Genomic DNA, 17,356 nt, shown 5'->3' with positions numbered 1-17,356 from the left:
ATTCTTTAAATACACCAATAGAAATGGAATAAGAAAAATAGTACTAAGCAGAATAATAACCCAATAAATGTGAGGTTACGTTTAGATTAAACTGCTCTGGTCAGTTCTTAGTTACAATCCTGCACTGTACCAACGGAAGATTATTTATTTATTTATTCAAGGCATGGGTGATGAGTGCTGATCAGAGTTGTCCATGGGAAGTCTTTTTACTTTTACACTCCTGCGCTCTACAACTGTGACTAACGGACTAAAGTGGTCAGCACATTTGCAGTTAAAAATATTCATTCGCTGATCTCAAAAATCCCATCAATTCTCAGAAGAATAGCTAAAAGTGTTACTTTTCACCCCTATTTCACACTGCTTACTGTCCTGTCTAATAAAGCATATGGACCGTAAAAAATCAAAAACAAAACACTGGCCTTTACTGGTGCTAATGCCAGACAAGCATGTGTGCTGTGCTGACAATAGCAGGGCCAGTTGGGTGGCTCAGGGCCTACTCACGTCTGTGGCACAGACTGCTGCTGAACACATTGTCACAGTAATTGCTGTCGTGCAGATTTGTCTTACACTGCAGATCATTAAAACTAATTGCCACACATTCCATTCATTTCATGTGCAGTAATTATTACTTTGCAGGAGTAATAATAAAATAATAAAAATCTGTCAGAAATAAAACTATTTGAAATGGCAAACATTCCTGGCATTACAATTTCAGGCTCAATTATGGCTGAGAAGCATGGGCCACCTTTCAGCAGATGACTGTGTTCAGATCCACTCATCTGAAATAAAGTAGACTGGGAAACTGCTGCTCCAGCTCCAAAGAAACCAAGCACAACACTAGATTCATGATAGAAGAGCAAGCTGAGGACTTAGGGAAGGTTTCATTCTTAACTTTAAAACAGTAACAGTATGCAGGATTTGTATTCATCTATTTAAAATTCTTCCCATTGCACTCTGTGGCCTTATGTCTAAATAATGTAAGATTAACTTTTATATTTGCTAGCAATAATATTGCACAATGTAGATATTTAATCTGCTTAATTGGTTTGCGTCTACCCGTGTCCTACAATAGCTAGTGACTTTTAGGGATATAACCAGAGACTGGCTAGGCTTACACTGCAGTTTCGACACAAAGCAAGATAATGCCATTAAACCAATTTTTAAACAAACAGTATCATTAAAAACAAAACCTGAGCTGTAAAAAATATACACCAGAGTGAGCCCATAATTAGTCATAGAAGCTATTTATTCTAGTCTCTACATCTTAAATCTTACGTTATTACATGAAAACGCCAAAGATCTCCCCACTATTGTAAAGAAAAAGTACCCACGATAAATACTGAGCCCCAAAATATATTGTTCCAGCTATCATGTACTGAACGATAAGTGGATATAGTAGTTATCAAGATATACCTAAATATGGGGGAATAAAATTGATTCATTTTTCACATATCGCCCAGCCCTATGTTCTACTCTGTGAGCAGGTTGACCATATCTATCCCTCGAACAGTGTGCACCCCCATCATGAGCTTGAGCTCTTCTAATTTGCGATTCAATCACACAATATTCCATCACACAGTAAACATTTTCAAATCTTTCATGTAAAACAGTATTTGCTCTGCTTTAGGTTAAAAAACTACATTGGTCAAGGGCAAGTAATCCATTTGGTTAAACAACATCTTGCATTAAACTGCAGTGATATTAGCAGTCAGTTTGAATCCAGAGATCATGGGACTTCCCCTCAGTCTGACCCACAGTAACACAAGCCATCACATTTTTACAGTCTCCTCATTCAACACTGCGCAATCTGAAACCACAACCAGGAACCTCCTCACTTCCCAGGGGTCAATAGTGCACACTGGGGCTCAACGGGCAATTTCTAGAAAGTAATATTGATAATGAGCAGATAATAATCAGAGAAGAAATCTCTATTCACTGTGAACATTATGGGCCATTATGAGATTTACAGACTGGAAGCCACGCAGATGAGGAGACTATGACAAACGCTCTGAGTAAAGGAGCTGTTCTAAACTGGAAATACAGAGAGAAAAGACACTGAATGAGAAAGAGAAATAATGCTATAGCTCACATTGGTGAAAGTCTAAGAATATTATTGTACAAAGTGCTAGAGAACAAGGTGGATTACAAAAAATATCGGTCAAGATTTGCTCAAAATGCTATACTACTATCAATTAGCTGAATAATAAACAAACATAAAACAGCAAAAAACAAAAGGGAATACTGAGCTACATAGCAGGACATAGCAAGAGATGATCTCAGTCGTCTCAGTCTGTATTATTGGCCAGTGTAAATAGATATAATAGAACTATAACATTCAATACAATGAACAATGAAATTAAATGACATGACTGAGTGTTTCAGCTATATCATGAAATAATTGTATAATTTTATATTTTCTTAACTGGCCAGATCAGCTGATAATATTGACAGGCCAATATTGGTTTGTCTAGCACCAAGTACATGCAGTAATCCTACACAATCAGTGCATATCAAAGTCCAGTCATATGCCAATGCGCACTTCTTCCAGCACAAGCCGGCCTCTCCACGTTATATGAGACTTCTCCACTCATACTGCTCACAAAACATTTGAATTTCATGCATGTGGTCTACATTGGTCAACTCGCTTCTCTGATGCCCAATTTCCCAGAAAGAATGACTAAGGCTGGGTGAATAGTGGCACGAAAAATAATTGCTTACAAGCAATACCATTCATGCCCCTAACACAGAGAAATTCCAATTTAGCTTAATACGGGGCTAAAAATTCTCTGTTCAGCAGGCTTTTCACTGGCTAGGCTAGTACTGTATTAATACTAGAGCTGCTGGACAATATGATTTTAGATTGAATTTTATTTTGTCTCATCAAAAAGAAATAAAAATGGCATTTTATACTAATTTCTTGAACATTAAACAGAAAGACTTGAACTCAGTGCCAACACAAAAACAGACAGATGTATTCCAAAGTGTAAAGTCTGCTCCAAACTGCATTCTTTCACTGACGATTGGCTGTAAGGCTCACAAATAAAGAAAAAAGTTCCATCACTGACAATTGGAAATGACAATGATCGCGATTAAAATTCCATAAATTGCACAGCCCTAATTAAAAGGGTCTAAAGAAATACAATCAAATACAGAAGTTATGATTTACTGGGCGTCTGGAGAACATCCTGTGAAGTCTGGCTCTGGCTCATACTAAAGATTTATAATCCTGACATATTTTAAAAGTGTTAAAGATAAGACCTCACACATGATAATAAACAAATGCTTTTCCTTCTGTATGCGGCACACACCATTGATATAATACAAGTACCACACATGTCGGTTGTGTATAATAGGATTTAATTCAAAACTTGCCTCATCGCTGATATCAGGCTCATCTAAAACTGGAAACAGCTGCTGCACATTTCACATTTTTGTATATATTTTTTATTCACATCATCAGAGCAACATTAGTGTTCTTTTTTCAGTGCTCAAATAGTGAAGCTTTATTGAAGGTTAATATTAAGGTAAGACATCTGTGTTGTGAGAATTCTTCCTTGACAAATATCATGAAATCTCATACACAAATGCACAGTCCATGGGAAAAAAACAAATGTTTTTATTGAGCATACAATGCTATTGCCTCTAATCCTAATGATTTAAGCAGCATGTTTTTCTTTTAGCACATATGATTTCCACATTACCACATGCCTGATGATGATAACATGTTCAACTGGTCATAGCTATTTTAATTTAAAGCAGACACATAATGCAAAATCAACTTTTTAGAGCTAGTTGTGTCCCTTCACCATTTACACTCTCAAAGTTGTATTTGAAGTGATTTGCACATATTTGAGCAATCTTTAATCACTTAATTTCAAGACACCATATTGCCACCATATATTGCCGTTTTCACCATCCCTGGAATATGCCCACTTCTCTGTACTTACTTCTATTGCGGTTTTAAAAAAAAATCCAAATAGTGAGCCATTTGAACCATTTGCAAATTTATGCTTCATTATAGAGGACGCAGGAAGTCAATTTAGCATGGGTGATGTATTATTGTCTCCTTGACTTAGCATTATGGCATGGATTACTGTCCCCCTCACATTGTTCTTTACAGTAGTGAACTCTCTTGATCTCTGCACAGGGATTTGGTTAACCTGCAGCTGACCCATGACACAGTGTACATTACTTTTAGCTATGGTGAATCTCTCTATGGTTCTAATGAACGACACGACGTGTGCTCTGGATCCGAGGGTGGTGTGCGACTCTACCACATCTTGTAAAGCTGACTTGCACCAAAAAACCCACAACCCTCCAAAATCCTCCTGGGGGATCACGTCCCAACAGTTTCCATATGGCCTTAAGGCGGGAGGGCGCTGTGATATATGGCCAGCTACGGGACGTCCTAACACAACTGCGGCCTCAGAAAGCAAGCAAGACTTGCATAGGGGCACGCTTGTTGTTAAAGTTGTGTCAATCAAGTCAAGACTCGCAATTTCAAGCAACTTTACGTCCCTTCTTTATGATGCTGTAAACACAGGCAGGATATAATATTTCCAGAAATCATTCTCAGGATCTTGTTTGGAGTTCATGAACTGAAAGGGCACATAAAACAAATGAAAAAACAAATATATCCAAGTTTGGGCATTGAGCAGAGCTGCATTTATTCTTGTACTATTGTCCAAGGTAGCAATTAAAAAACATGTGGCGCACAAGGCAAAAAGCACAACTCAATTGCAACCTCTTAGCAGGTCAGCTGGAAATGAGAGAGTTCTCCAAAAGTGAGAGAGGGCTGAGGAGTGTTAATAATGGCTTTTTGGAAGGTGGGGTCTATATTGATTACGGGTTCTGTCTAATGGTTATAATTCTAAGGAGGCTGTCACAGAAAGGTGAACCCTCAACTGTGTGACCCCCACAAATCCCCACACGACACCAGGAGCCGAGCAGAGCCGAGCGGCTGTCTCTAGAGCGGTAAATTTAACCACTGTGTTGTTGACGTCACAGGAAGCACTCCCCGTTCTTGTAAAACAAAGGTGAAGGCAGAATGTTGGTGTTGGTTATATTTGGGTTACGAGGCCCTTTACGAGTGGGAAACTGAGACCAAGTTTCTTTCATCCAATGTCAATACCTAAAGCAATGAATGGAAATAAATGTGAATCCTAATTATTGCTGACATTCTTTTTCTATTTCAAAAATTAATCTGGTTGCAGGTGTAGCAAAGGCCTTCTAGTCATTCCAACTTCAACACTTTGAAGAATGTCGTTCTCTAATTTCCTTCTAAACCTTCTGCACTTCAACACAGTCATCTATTGGCTGGTCAGGCTGAGAAGTTATCTGCTAAAGTGGAAATAATCATCACAGTATGGAAGTAAAATGGGTTACTGATCTTCAACGATAAATTAGTTTGACAATTTGGAGATGCTGGTGCAAACAATAATCTGTAATATTTTGTTCAATGCTGATGAATGGAATGAAACACAGAGATGTATAAAACAAGCTGTCTAACAATGCTTAACTTTTCGTTCTGGACTGGCAACTGCTTTCAACTTCATGAAGGTTATTTCAAGAGTTGATAAATTTGTTGCAATAAAGCTTTCTATATTGGCAGATATTGTTTTGGGTCTCTCGGGGGTTAGCCACAGCACACAGCAACAGCTTGTATCTATTACAATGCAATGCTAAGGGTACCAGTCCCATGCAAAAGGTTAGCAAACTCACGAGTGTCCTTCATATGTGTACATATGCCTTGCACATGTAAAAGAAAAAAACTAAACAAAAAACACATTCAAAGGGCCTATATTACACAAAATTTACGCTTGTGATCTTTTAGTCATGTTACAATCTTGTTCCCACATCAAAAACATACCTGAAGGTGTGTTTTGTTTCATTCACACATGTTGGAGAAACCCTTTATTATTAGTCTGTCTACAGCTCCGAAGCTCAAAATGCTCTGTTCCACCTTGTGATGATATGAAGTGGTTTTCAAGTTAAGAGCTACCTTTTGTTCTAAAATCATCCAGACAATTCTAGTGAAGGTGTATGATGTTTAAAAACACACTGGCGCACTCCCTGTATTACCACATGACATCACAAGGTGAAACTGTAAACTGTATGAAAAATTATTTGACGGAGTGCAAAGTTAGCCATAGCTTTCGGCTCCATTCAAATAAAGCTCACGGAGGCTAGCAGTTATGGGGCAAATACCAAGTCAAATTAAGAACAGTAATTAATTTAGGGACAAAATAGCAAAATAAAAAAACTCAGAACATGTAGAGAATCTGCACATTTTAAGGCCAAAATGTGAGCCTGACAGCAGCAGTTACAAAGAGATGGGCAGTGTTTCTTGAATGCAGAGTGAATTTGAGCCAGAATTATTGAGTCAGAAGATAGCCCATGTTCACTTCCTACTTCCAATCATAAACTGTATAAAAGAAATGGACTAAGCAAACGTGATGTCACTGATAGTGTTCAGCGCCACTCAAATAAACCTTGCGATGCTAACGGTTACAGGAGCAAGTTTGAAGCCAGGCTCTATATTATGAATAAGATTTTCTTGAAAGACAAAATAGCAAGAAAAAATAAACACATGTAAAGTGGGTTAATACAAACATTTTAAAACCAAAATGACAAGGCTCCTAGCAGTACTCACAGAGAAAGGGGCAACAATATTCTAATGTAAGTCAATGGAAGCCAGGGTCAGAAGGAGCAGGAAGAGCCGCATTCGAACTTCCTATTTGGAACGCGTGTTAGCTATGTCCATTTATATATGCAGTCTATGCTTGGAATGCAGTGACTAGCAAGTTAGCTATGTCCATTTATGCAGTCTATTTCAGTTTGAGAGAAGAACTCAGCCTAAACATGCAGGGTTTGTGTGTTAAACGTATGAAAGAAACAAAACAGATATGTTACTGATGAGGAACCAACATTGTAACAGATCAGAAAACTGTTTAATATGAGATGTTTAAATGTGACTTCAAACTAAATCTTTGATTGAAAATTTTTATTTGATTCATATTCATTTCAATGGAGTTTTAGCAATCATGTCATAAAGTAGGTATGTAAAATGTTCATTGTTCACGTGCAGCAACAAGCCAACATTGCGCCGATTCTCTGGAGGGCTTTAAAACGACTTTATCATCCATACTGAACTTATTTGCTGTTAGGATCGTCAGCCCCATACAAAATAATACTACCCGAATGATAACGGCAGCACCCACAGCAACTTCCAGAATAAGGTGAATATGCTATATGGTTTTCATTGCATCCACACCATTCCTGCATGGAAACACACTTGTTTCTATAATTTCAATTCCATAGCAGGAGAAGTAAGGTATTTTAGGAGCTGAAAAAACTGGAAGACAATCAAAAAGAATTCCCCTTATGCGGCGCTTCAGTCTGTCAATCACCAAATGCTTAGGAGAGTAAAAACAACTTCATCCTTCTCTGTGAATGATGCTCCTTTCATCTCTCAGACATAGGCAGGTTTAAATCAAGACCGGACGGTACAGCCATATGCTGCATAGAACCCATTCTCTTTTCAAAAACATCAGTGATGTACGATGTGGTGAAATGAATTGTGCCGCAGAATGTAAAAGGCAGCACTTAAGGGAACACTAGTTTGAGAAAAGCATCAAGTCAGTTCCTGTGGGTGCTGAGGGGAACACAATTTGGACTTCTTTGTTGTCCCCAGTATTATGGTGTGGGTCCCAATCCATATACGGTCAATTCATTGCAATAGAAGCTACACAGATCTATGAGGGCTTTGAGAATTTTAAAGTTGTTATAAAGGAAGCCAGAGATCTCAGTAAAAACATTGAGAAGCAGATGGAAAATTCTAATTTAACTGTACAAAGAACTGGATTTAGTGGATTATAATTGTGCCCTGAAAGGAATGCAGCTTTGCTGTAGGTATTTCAATTATTGTTATTTCAAATTTATAAAACATTACACAGAACCCTGTGTTTTGCCTTAAACACAAGATTTTCCACATCAGCTTATTGTACTGTTTAGTAAACTGGTCTTTAGTGTGACATAAATGGTTTGGCTTTACTGAACAAATAAGTTCCTATTTTGGAAATCCTTACAACAGTGGACTTTTCTTTTTATTACTGTTCAATATGAATTATGGTTTGAAGATTAGTAAAGCTTACCAAAAGAAGAAAACGCCAGAAAAGTCAACTGGAATGCAAACATTCAAACAAAGTATGTGTTGAGAATGGATTGCTGGATTAGCAATGCTGGATTCAATTTATGTTTTTTGTAGCACTATTAACTTCTAATATAAATGCTTCAGAAGACTCAACATGCTTGTTTCCGACCCAGGAGCTAAAAAGTACCATGTACTTGGTCAGTTACTGTTAATGCCAACCTGCAGCTTGGGAGCTCTCCGCCCCCTACCGAATAGCTATCCGCTACCGATAATAGTTCTAGTTCTTTTAGTTTATTGACAACTGAAGCCCATCTAAGGCTTGCTGTGGCTCTAACATTTACACGATTTCTTGAGCCCCCGATCTTACTTACATTTACCACATAAGATATGAAAAGTCGCACAAGATAGTATCTGTAATTAGTAGTTGTTGCAGTTTTAGCTTTTTGGAGATAGTTTGGATAAAACAGCCACTAGTAATGTTTTCTTTGTCTTTGATGCTAGTGTATTGTATGTCACACATACAGAACTGTAAAACAAACAGCTTAAAACAGGCTATTTAAACACTAGCACCACCGGTTGAATGTTGCTACTAACACAGTAAATGCAACTAAAAATAAGGGCACAGAGCTGTCCCTTTGACAGCACTTGAGAGGCGCCTCCTAAACAAACATAAACCTTTATTTTGATGAGTCCTGACAGCAAAAGAACTACCAAGTCAACACCTGCTTTCACTTTACCAGCTGACCACAAACACACACCTATACTTTGGTACAGGTTTTAACTACGATTGGGTCAGCCATAAAATATATAAACCTGCCCTTCTAATTACTGGCAATGATAAAACGGAAACAGCCCTGGAATGTTCTTTTTATCTCTGATGAGCTTGTATCACACTATCACATAAGTTAAATAAGTAATAAATCTCTTCTTTTAGTGAGAACTCTGGTGTACTAGTCTATGTACTAGTCTGTGAACCATCTCTCCTGAAGGTAAATGCATACCACTGTGCCAGCCCTGCCATGCCACAAGTACAAATCTGTCGATGAAAGCCAGGGACCAATATTCTGACAGACCCAAGGAGATCCAGACATATTTCACACCATTTTTATAACATAATTAAAGCATGTAGACAACTCAAATTCCTATTTGTATTGAGCCTGTGCCATTTGAACAAGCTAGGTATTGTTAGGAATCTAAACCTAAACACAGAATCTGAAACCTGCAGTTGACACTTTTAATATTCAATCATTTTAGTGAGTGAGAAAGTTCTGGACATGGCTCAAGCTCAATATATTTTTCTTTTAATCCTCGTCGATAGGTTTGTTCCTTTTCGATCTCTGGTGGCAAATGCATTTTCCCATACTCCTGTGTCTTCATAAAGCGAGAGGATCCGAGGTGTGGGCAGAAGTAAGGGCCGCCTAAGTCTCCTCTCTCTCCACGGAGGTCTTGTTACGTGGGGGTCTCCTTGTCCCCTGTCTGGTCCCAGGTGTTGGCGCGATGCCGGGCCGCGGGGTTCCTCTCAGCTGATGATAGCATAGCCTCCAGTCAGATCTGGGCCAGAGCCAAGCTGTAAGAGGGTCCAGATGCTTCAGCCGACCCCTGGCCTGCTCGTATGCACTCTCCTGTTTAACACTCACTACTACTACCTTTACATGCAGGTTGACTTTTTTAATAAACTGCTCACATTGGTGCTTGTTCATAGCAGCACTCATCATTTTATACAAGCAGAGATGTGTATTCTTAGCCATTTTGGTCCTGGCTACCTTGTTTTCTCTTGCCGGTTGTAAAGATATGGAGAAACTTGAGATATATTGGGCTCATGGCTTTCAAGGGGCACATTTAAATGAAATATTTTTCTGTGTGTGTGTATTTGTGCTGACTTTTCTCAGTTCTTTTAAGTGAAATATTCTAGCTGTGTTAGTAATTAACATTAGTACTTTCACATTAACAAAGACAACATTTAAATCCAGGTTCAAAAGGGTCATGTTTAGCTGTGCATATGAAGTTTTTATTCTGCACTCTTTTCTTTTCATGTAAATTTATTAAGGATTATTTATGTTTTATTTGTTTGTATTGTGATTTGAATGTCTTTCTTATTCTGTAAAGCACTTTGAATTACTTGTGTATAAATTGTGTTACACAAATACAACTGCCTTGCCTTAACATCTTCCATTTATTCAAACTCGTACCAGTTAAAAGTATTTTCTGCACAATGAAAATATTAACTTCTGGACTGCTGCGCCTGAAGCATGTTCTTTAAACGTTGTGGAGGGCTTCTTGCTTTGAGCTGGGGAAACGGAGATCTAATTAGGAGGGTGCTGTAGCCAATCAGTTTGTTGTGCAATGGAGTGGTTCAAATGTGCGTGCGTGTGAGCGGGATAATTAGCACAGGAGACACAGTGAAAATGGTAAACAAGTTTAAAACATGGAGTGCACCTTCACGGGGCTTTCTCTGTGGAGGAAGGATGATTGCTGTGTTGGTTTTACTTATGTTGTAAAAAGTAAAGATATCTTGTGCTAAAAAAGCTCAGAATTCAACCTGTTATTTCAGGCTTTAACAGAAAACTGGAGTCATAAAAGTGAAATTGAAACATGACATGCAATGAGAAAACGTCGAATAATGTATGGCTATTTTGAGGCGTAGCCTAAATATAGGTCACAGATGACACACGTCTAGAAAATGAGGCAGAAATGCAGTGTTTAAAACAGTCAATTACTCATTCGCAGTCGGTGTCTTGTACTTTTAATTATCTGGCAGCATGCTCGTCCAATATTCTGTTGTGGTCATATAAAATGAAGGTAGTTCCACCCAAAATAATGAAGGGCTCCAGTCAATAAGCACCAAAGGCTAAGTGCTGGATCCAGCTTGAAAGGAAAAGTGCAGCGCCTGATGAACACGAGCAATGGGGCAAATAACACCTTGGGAACACTTTCATGGAGCAATTTTGACTTGTCAGGCCTGCTATTAGTAGCCATTAAGACTGTTATTTTTCAGTCTGCTTGCACAGGATAGCACTCTGTCAGTGGAATAAAAATAGTCAACAGCCTTGTCATTTTGATTTGCCTTCTGTAAATGAATGTGTCTAGTAAGGTTGGCGAGGTGGGAAAATAGTTTTTAAATTACTTGAGTTGTTAATATTGTAAGATACACGGGTTTTGTAAGTTTGAGCCACTGTGTGAGAAATGTCTGCTGTACTATAGCCATGGAGACCAAGCTAGACACAGTTCAGTATGGACACTTTGCAAGTGATGTGATGTAAACTAGAGGCACTGGCCACTGTCTGAAGCTGTTATTCAACTTTAATCTGAGCTTTAGTTCAGACTGTGTTCTGTTAAAGAGCTGAATTATTGAACATTCTGGCATGGAAACAAATGCAGAACACCCCCAGTGTGATAAAAGTGCACAGTATCAATATGTTGAGAAATATAAGCAATGGTTTGATGTGCATGGTGTACAGAACATGTAACTTACGTTTGATGCAACGATTGGTTCCTGGAGCCACAGCCCAGCCCGAGCAGCACTGCTGACCTCCACACACATTAGGCCTGAACAGATGGGATACATGCAACATGTTACGGTGTATTAAAGCACACACAACAGCACCCTGCAGCACTAATATAAAAGGCTTCTCCTGCATTGAAGTCAAATGCTTCCAGGGATAGAACTGCTTTGGTTGTTTTCAAATCACTAAGAATTAGCTGTCCTAAAGATATGATCTCTCTGGAAAATACACTATAATTGTCCTTTATGTAAAACAAAATTCCAGAGTCACTGATGTAACATATTTAATTGAGCACCCACATGGAAGTTCATGCCTGCCCAAAAAAGTTTGTACCATTTAAAACAATTTCTACCTAAACTATTCCTCCCATCCTAAACTGTCTTGTAACCTCTAACATGTTTATAATGTAGACAGGACAATGCTAAAACATCTTTGCTTCAGCCATAACTTTAAATTAGGCAAGATTGTCTTCACACAGCACCGGTGTCTGATTTGTTGGGTGTTGATCAAGTCGCATTAAGATGTCATACATTTGTTCTCCCTCCCTGAAATCCTAGACTTATTTAGTGGAGAATAGCCCAGTACAAGGTTGGAATGGGCCAGTGTTATAAGAATTAGGTGAGACATATCCAATATAAAGAGCTGTATCTTTTATGAATGACTGCACAAATGAAATATGACAAGTCCTGAACTGTTATAACTGGAATGAAATACTCTCTAATCTGCACTCGGAGCGTGAGCCAATCCTGCAGTGCGAGAGATAGACGAGAAGGCAGCAGACCGCAAGAGCAACTCGGGGGCAACAGTCAGCCGCGAGTTGGCATGGATCTGTGTCGCGTCATCTTTCACATTAAATTACAGTAAGTAGGTGTCAGACTTGCTGTGATTGGAGGAGATAACAAGCTTCAACCTTTGACCCCGGACCCCTTGTGCTCATTACAGTGTATGAGTGCTACAGAGGAATTGCAGACTCGACTTCATGACTCAGATGCATCAGGCCAGGCGCGTGCCAAGAACATCACTCAACGCGTTGGTTCATGAGACATATGTAAGTCATAAAGGGTTTTATACAGGGTAATTAGCATCATAGCTTCAAACAGATAGGTCCACGTGCTTGCCTTTTGGAATACAGGCCTGCTTATTACATACTGACAGGTGTAGTGCAAACATCAGGAGTAAGTCCATGTAAAGAAAGTGCACTGCTTCAGGCTATACTAAATGAGTAAAGCTAAGAGGGAATTCCAAAAGGAAATGTGTCATGAAGAGCACTTTCTCTAACAAGCAGCAGATGAGGCGTACTGTTTCAAAGTGTTAAAAGCAGACTACTATTTGGTAATGTAAGCGCATATTGATGTAACATGAACAGTTCGCTTCTTCAAATCCTTCAAGCCTATTCATCCAACTTCAGGATATGTTGTTCTTGGCAGTGTCAAGCACGATGTCCGCCCTATGCTGCAATAAAGCATGTTGGATGTGAACTCACAGGCAGCGCTTTTCCTTATGCCCGATAGATCGACAGGGCCTCGGCTCAGTCACGCATCAGTGAGGATATCAGACTGACGAAGGCTTTCAGGAAGGTGGTTCTTTATCCGTGATGGAGAGGGACCATTGGTGATGTATAAAGTGGAGCCCAGACAAGTGAAAACAGTGGAAGACTTTGGTTGTGAGGTGAAGTTAAAAAAGAATATGGAAAGGCAGAGAAATCACTCACTTTTTTGTAGTTTTTTTGTCAGGACAGTACAGAGTTAAAGCGGGTGAAGATCTGCTAAGTTTACTGGAGTGTCCTGTTCATGGAAATTACATTTACTTTAATCAAATTTTTAATCAGTACACAAGTAAATGTTTTGACTACTTAAATTATTTCAGTAATCTAGTCAGAAGGGGAGACTGAAATTTTTGACCAAGTACTAACTCGGGATAAACAGAGAGGGGCATCCATTGTATTTGTGTAGACATTTACTGTATTCAGAAAAGCACAGGATTAACCCCACATAACAGACTTTAATAAAAGAAAACAATTTACAAATACTTTTACCTGAGAACAGATTTTGAGTACTTCTTCACAAGTGTATGTCAAAGGGGCGAGAAAACTGGATGTTGACTAATACTCTTTCATATCTATGGCTCCATTCCCCTGTTGCAAACACAGTGCTGTCTGTTTATATTGGCCAAATAAATGATAATACCCCAACTGCCAGAGTATGACAAACAAAACAGGCAATAAATTGACATTACATTGTCTGCAAAGGTGAGCCGCTCAAATCCCGCCTGATTATTATGTAAACAGTCTCCATCCTGTGATTATCATACTTTGTCCAGTGGAACAAACTGCAGTGGATGCAATGGATTCACAATATGGAAACAAGCTATCATACACTTTGATGGCTCTGTTTTGTTCAAAGATAAAATACAAGAAAATTGCGTTGCTGACAGAGAGGTGGCCATCCTTGCAACAGGTGTTTTTCATCACTAACCACTGGGAAACAGTTCTAGGGGCAAAAGAACCAAAATGGGGCACATACACTGAAGTGGTGTAATTGACTCTTCTTTACCAAGTCATTTAAACAGGAATCATGTGGTACTAAATGGTTGAAAAGGCCTAAACTAATAGAGCTAATAGTATCAGTATTTGTTTTGTTCCACCAATTAGCTGAGATATCCTTACGTCTCCATGTCTTAAGTGGGCTGGTCAGATTCCCACAGATGAAAACTCTTTTTGTACTATTAGACAACTCTTTGTGGGCAGTTGCGTGGTTAGCGAAGTTACATCATCATTGTGGGAGGAAATTCTTGGCTAAACTGGGGTACCACCTTTACCACTTTACAGTAAGCCATACGGTATAATAGGTCACACAAATTCTTTTCAAGTAATAGATCAGGGGACAGCAGGGTTATTATGTGCGGTTAGGATAATACCGAATAGATCATTGGATTGCAGTCAAGTCTTGGATGAAGTCAGGGGAAACAACACATGCTGGAGGGTGTCTTTTCAAACATAAAATTGAAATATGGGGTAAGAATGATTGACAAAGCGCCTCAAAAGTTCAGCCATGTGTTACGAGTTATTAACATGAGATTATTTTGACATGTGACTGCCCCAGAAACTTTCGATTTATACAGTAGCTTAGAATTAGGAAGCCTTTCTAACATAACCAGCCTGGACAGCTTAGTCTATTTTGTTTGGTCTTGCAGGGGTTAATTCATTAGTCCTGGCCTTGGTGCAACATGTTCTGTAACTTGATGTAAGTTTAGATTCACTGTGCCAAATGTTTCATATTTCCAATTACTTACTTAGAGCTTGGGGGAATGAAGATAAAAATCAAATTATGATCAGATTTCTGGTATGATTTTCTTGGTGAAATAGTCATATTATTGTGTTTTGTGTTTAATGCAGGTCTATGCTGTCTGACACTTTGCTCCATCCACTCCTCCTAATGGTCTGCCTCTGTCGTGCCCTGAGTAAGTGACCAATCACAGCGAAGTGTGAACTCGGGTGAAAGTGTGAAAGCTAGATAGTTGTAGTTACCTGGACAGCTACTAAGCATTCATGAATTGTGATAAAACTGTAATCTAGGTTATAGAAAAACATGATCTTTCTTAAGTATTGGCGTATTTCCCACCCTAATACTGTAATTAGAATTTGGTTGCACCATGCTGCCTCACTTTACAGCACCCACGCAATTGCCATGTCATGTCATGTCATTGTTTGCTTGGATTTAACTGGATATTTGTACTGACTAAAAACTTCACCTTGGGCAACATTTGAGTCTAATAGCATTATAATTCTGTGCAAGTTGGCAGAAAAGTTGAGTGGCTGAGCGCGCACAGTTTGTCTTGGCTGTATTTCTTACCCAATGAGTCTCCTCGTGGTGCCAGCGGCGCCCTGCCTGGTGCTCTGCCTGCGGTTCACTCTGGCTCTCTGCTGTGGGGAGACCTGGCTCTGGCTCGGCGCTTGTCTGACGCTCCGAGGTGAAGAGGAGACGTCTGCTGCAGCCTCTTGCCCCGGGGGAAGCGCGCTCTCCTCTCCTGGCCCCCTCGCCGAGTGACCTTGACTCCTTAATTGGTGTTTTTGTTGTTTCTGTTGCACCCGAAGCGACCTTTCTTCTTGTGCGCCATCCCTCCTCTCACCTGTTGAGTCACTGTGGCTATCTCCGCATCTTAAGGTAGCAGCGGCCATTATAATCAAAACAGCAACACCCACGCGTTTCATTTTGAGCTATTTTTTGAAAAAGTACCGCGAAAAAAAGTGAGCGCGTGCAACTCCAAACTAACAAAACACTTAAGAGCTCGCGCACAAAAACAAATCAGCAAATAGTTCTATAAAACGTCATCCTCTCCCGGGAATAAAACATGGATACTTCTTCATAATGTCAAGGTAAGATGTAAAAAAAATACCTCGAAATAACTTTACACGGGAGTCCAAAAATGTTCCACTATCCAGCGCTGAAAAGCAAATAATTCAAGCTAACATTATTCCATGTGTTTTGTTGAACATGAAAAGCTGCGCGTTGGCTCCAGTCAGGACTCCTGCTCAGGCTCCACTTACTACTACAACCTCTATTGCTCCAAGTGAGAGGACTGGAGAGAGTAGCAAGCGTGCTCCCACACCATACATATCACCCACCTCCTTGGATCTGAAGTCACCGGGAATTTTGGAAGGGATTGCACGCTCTGTGTAAGTCAGGAAACTCCCCCTTTGTCGGCTGCGCGTTGTTGCACCCACCACCACCACCAACCAACAACTTGCTCGCCCGCACTCTCTCCCGTCCGTCTGCCAAGTTACATCATGTTACCGTGCGTCTTTTTGACAAGGACTAAAAAGGACGCTAGATTCAAAGCAGCTGCCCTAAGCATTACCATCAATCTAAATGTAAGTTGACAAGTTATTTAAGACTCCACAGTGGTCATAATTGTTACATGCCTATATTGTGTATGGGGTTTGGACCAGCTTGTGAATGCATTACACTCGGGTTGTGTCATTATAAAGCAGAATCATAAATGTAATACATGCAGCTAAAGATGTTTACACAGTATGATTTAGGGCTTTCAGAGCAGATGCATGCAGAGAAGCAAAACAGTAGTGAAAAGGTAGAGGGAAGTTGAATGTGAAACTTTGGAAAAGTTGGTCAGCTTATGTAACACAGTGCATTTGTCTGAGTCCTTAGTCCATGCTGCCTCATCACTTTCCCTATGACTGTCTGGAAACAACACATTTCTCCTTCTCCCCTAAGATCCCTGGCTCCCACTCCTCATTCAAGCCACAGAGATGTACGCCATCTCCCTCCTGAGTGGTCCCCCGGCTGTGTTATTACCACGTTCTGATCCGCCGTCCAAAATACACAGCAGCAGCAGCATGGAGGAAGACGAGAAGGCGGCATGCGAGATAGAGCAGGAGGTAAGGTTTACAAAAGCTGATCACGTAAGTGCTTGCTTCAGTCATCTGTCAGTAAAAGTGGAGCAGCCAGGCACTATAGGAAATGGAATTACAAATTCCATTCAACAAAAAAGTTTGACATAATTCTGAGAACTGAATGAAATTCTTTGCAACAGAAGATTTTGTAAACGAATACACCAGTACATTTCAAAAGTTGGGACAGCAACAACATATAAGCATATAAACAAAACATTCTGATGTTATTTTTTATTATTATAAGCAACTTTTAGCAAAACCAGAAATGCTAGTTAGCATTTGCACTATGTA

General features: G+C 39.6%; 1 protein-coding gene across 1 annotated transcript in view; it reads right to left on the bottom strand.

The window, feature by feature from the left end:
• LOC110155442 (latent-transforming growth factor beta-binding protein 2) overlaps window positions 1–16,264 on the bottom strand; it is an 85,746-nt gene extending 69,482 nt beyond the window's left edge. Inside the window, exons 1-2 of the mRNA XM_055156850.1 lie at window positions 15,507–16,264; window positions 11,625–11,698 (exon numbers count right to left, since the gene is read on the bottom strand). Of these exons, the coding sequence (XP_055012825.1) occupies window positions 11,625–11,698; window positions 15,507–15,865 (433 nt within the window). The 5' untranslated portion in view covers window positions 15,866–16,264. The remainder of the gene's footprint in view (window positions 1–11,624; window positions 11,699–15,506) is intronic.
• Between the last annotated feature and the right edge of the window lie 1,092 nt (window positions 16,265–17,356).

This window comes from Boleophthalmus pectinirostris, unplaced genomic scaffold (assembly GCF_026225935.1).
Source record: "Boleophthalmus pectinirostris isolate CB_2022bp ecotype Guang Dong unplaced genomic scaffold, ASM2622593v1 HiC_scaffold_10, whole genome shotgun sequence".
In the NCBI taxonomy this organism is placed as follows: Eukaryota; Metazoa; Chordata; class Actinopteri; order Gobiiformes; family Gobiidae; genus Boleophthalmus; species Boleophthalmus pectinirostris.
This window is presented reverse-complemented; position numbering and strand designations above follow the sequence as displayed.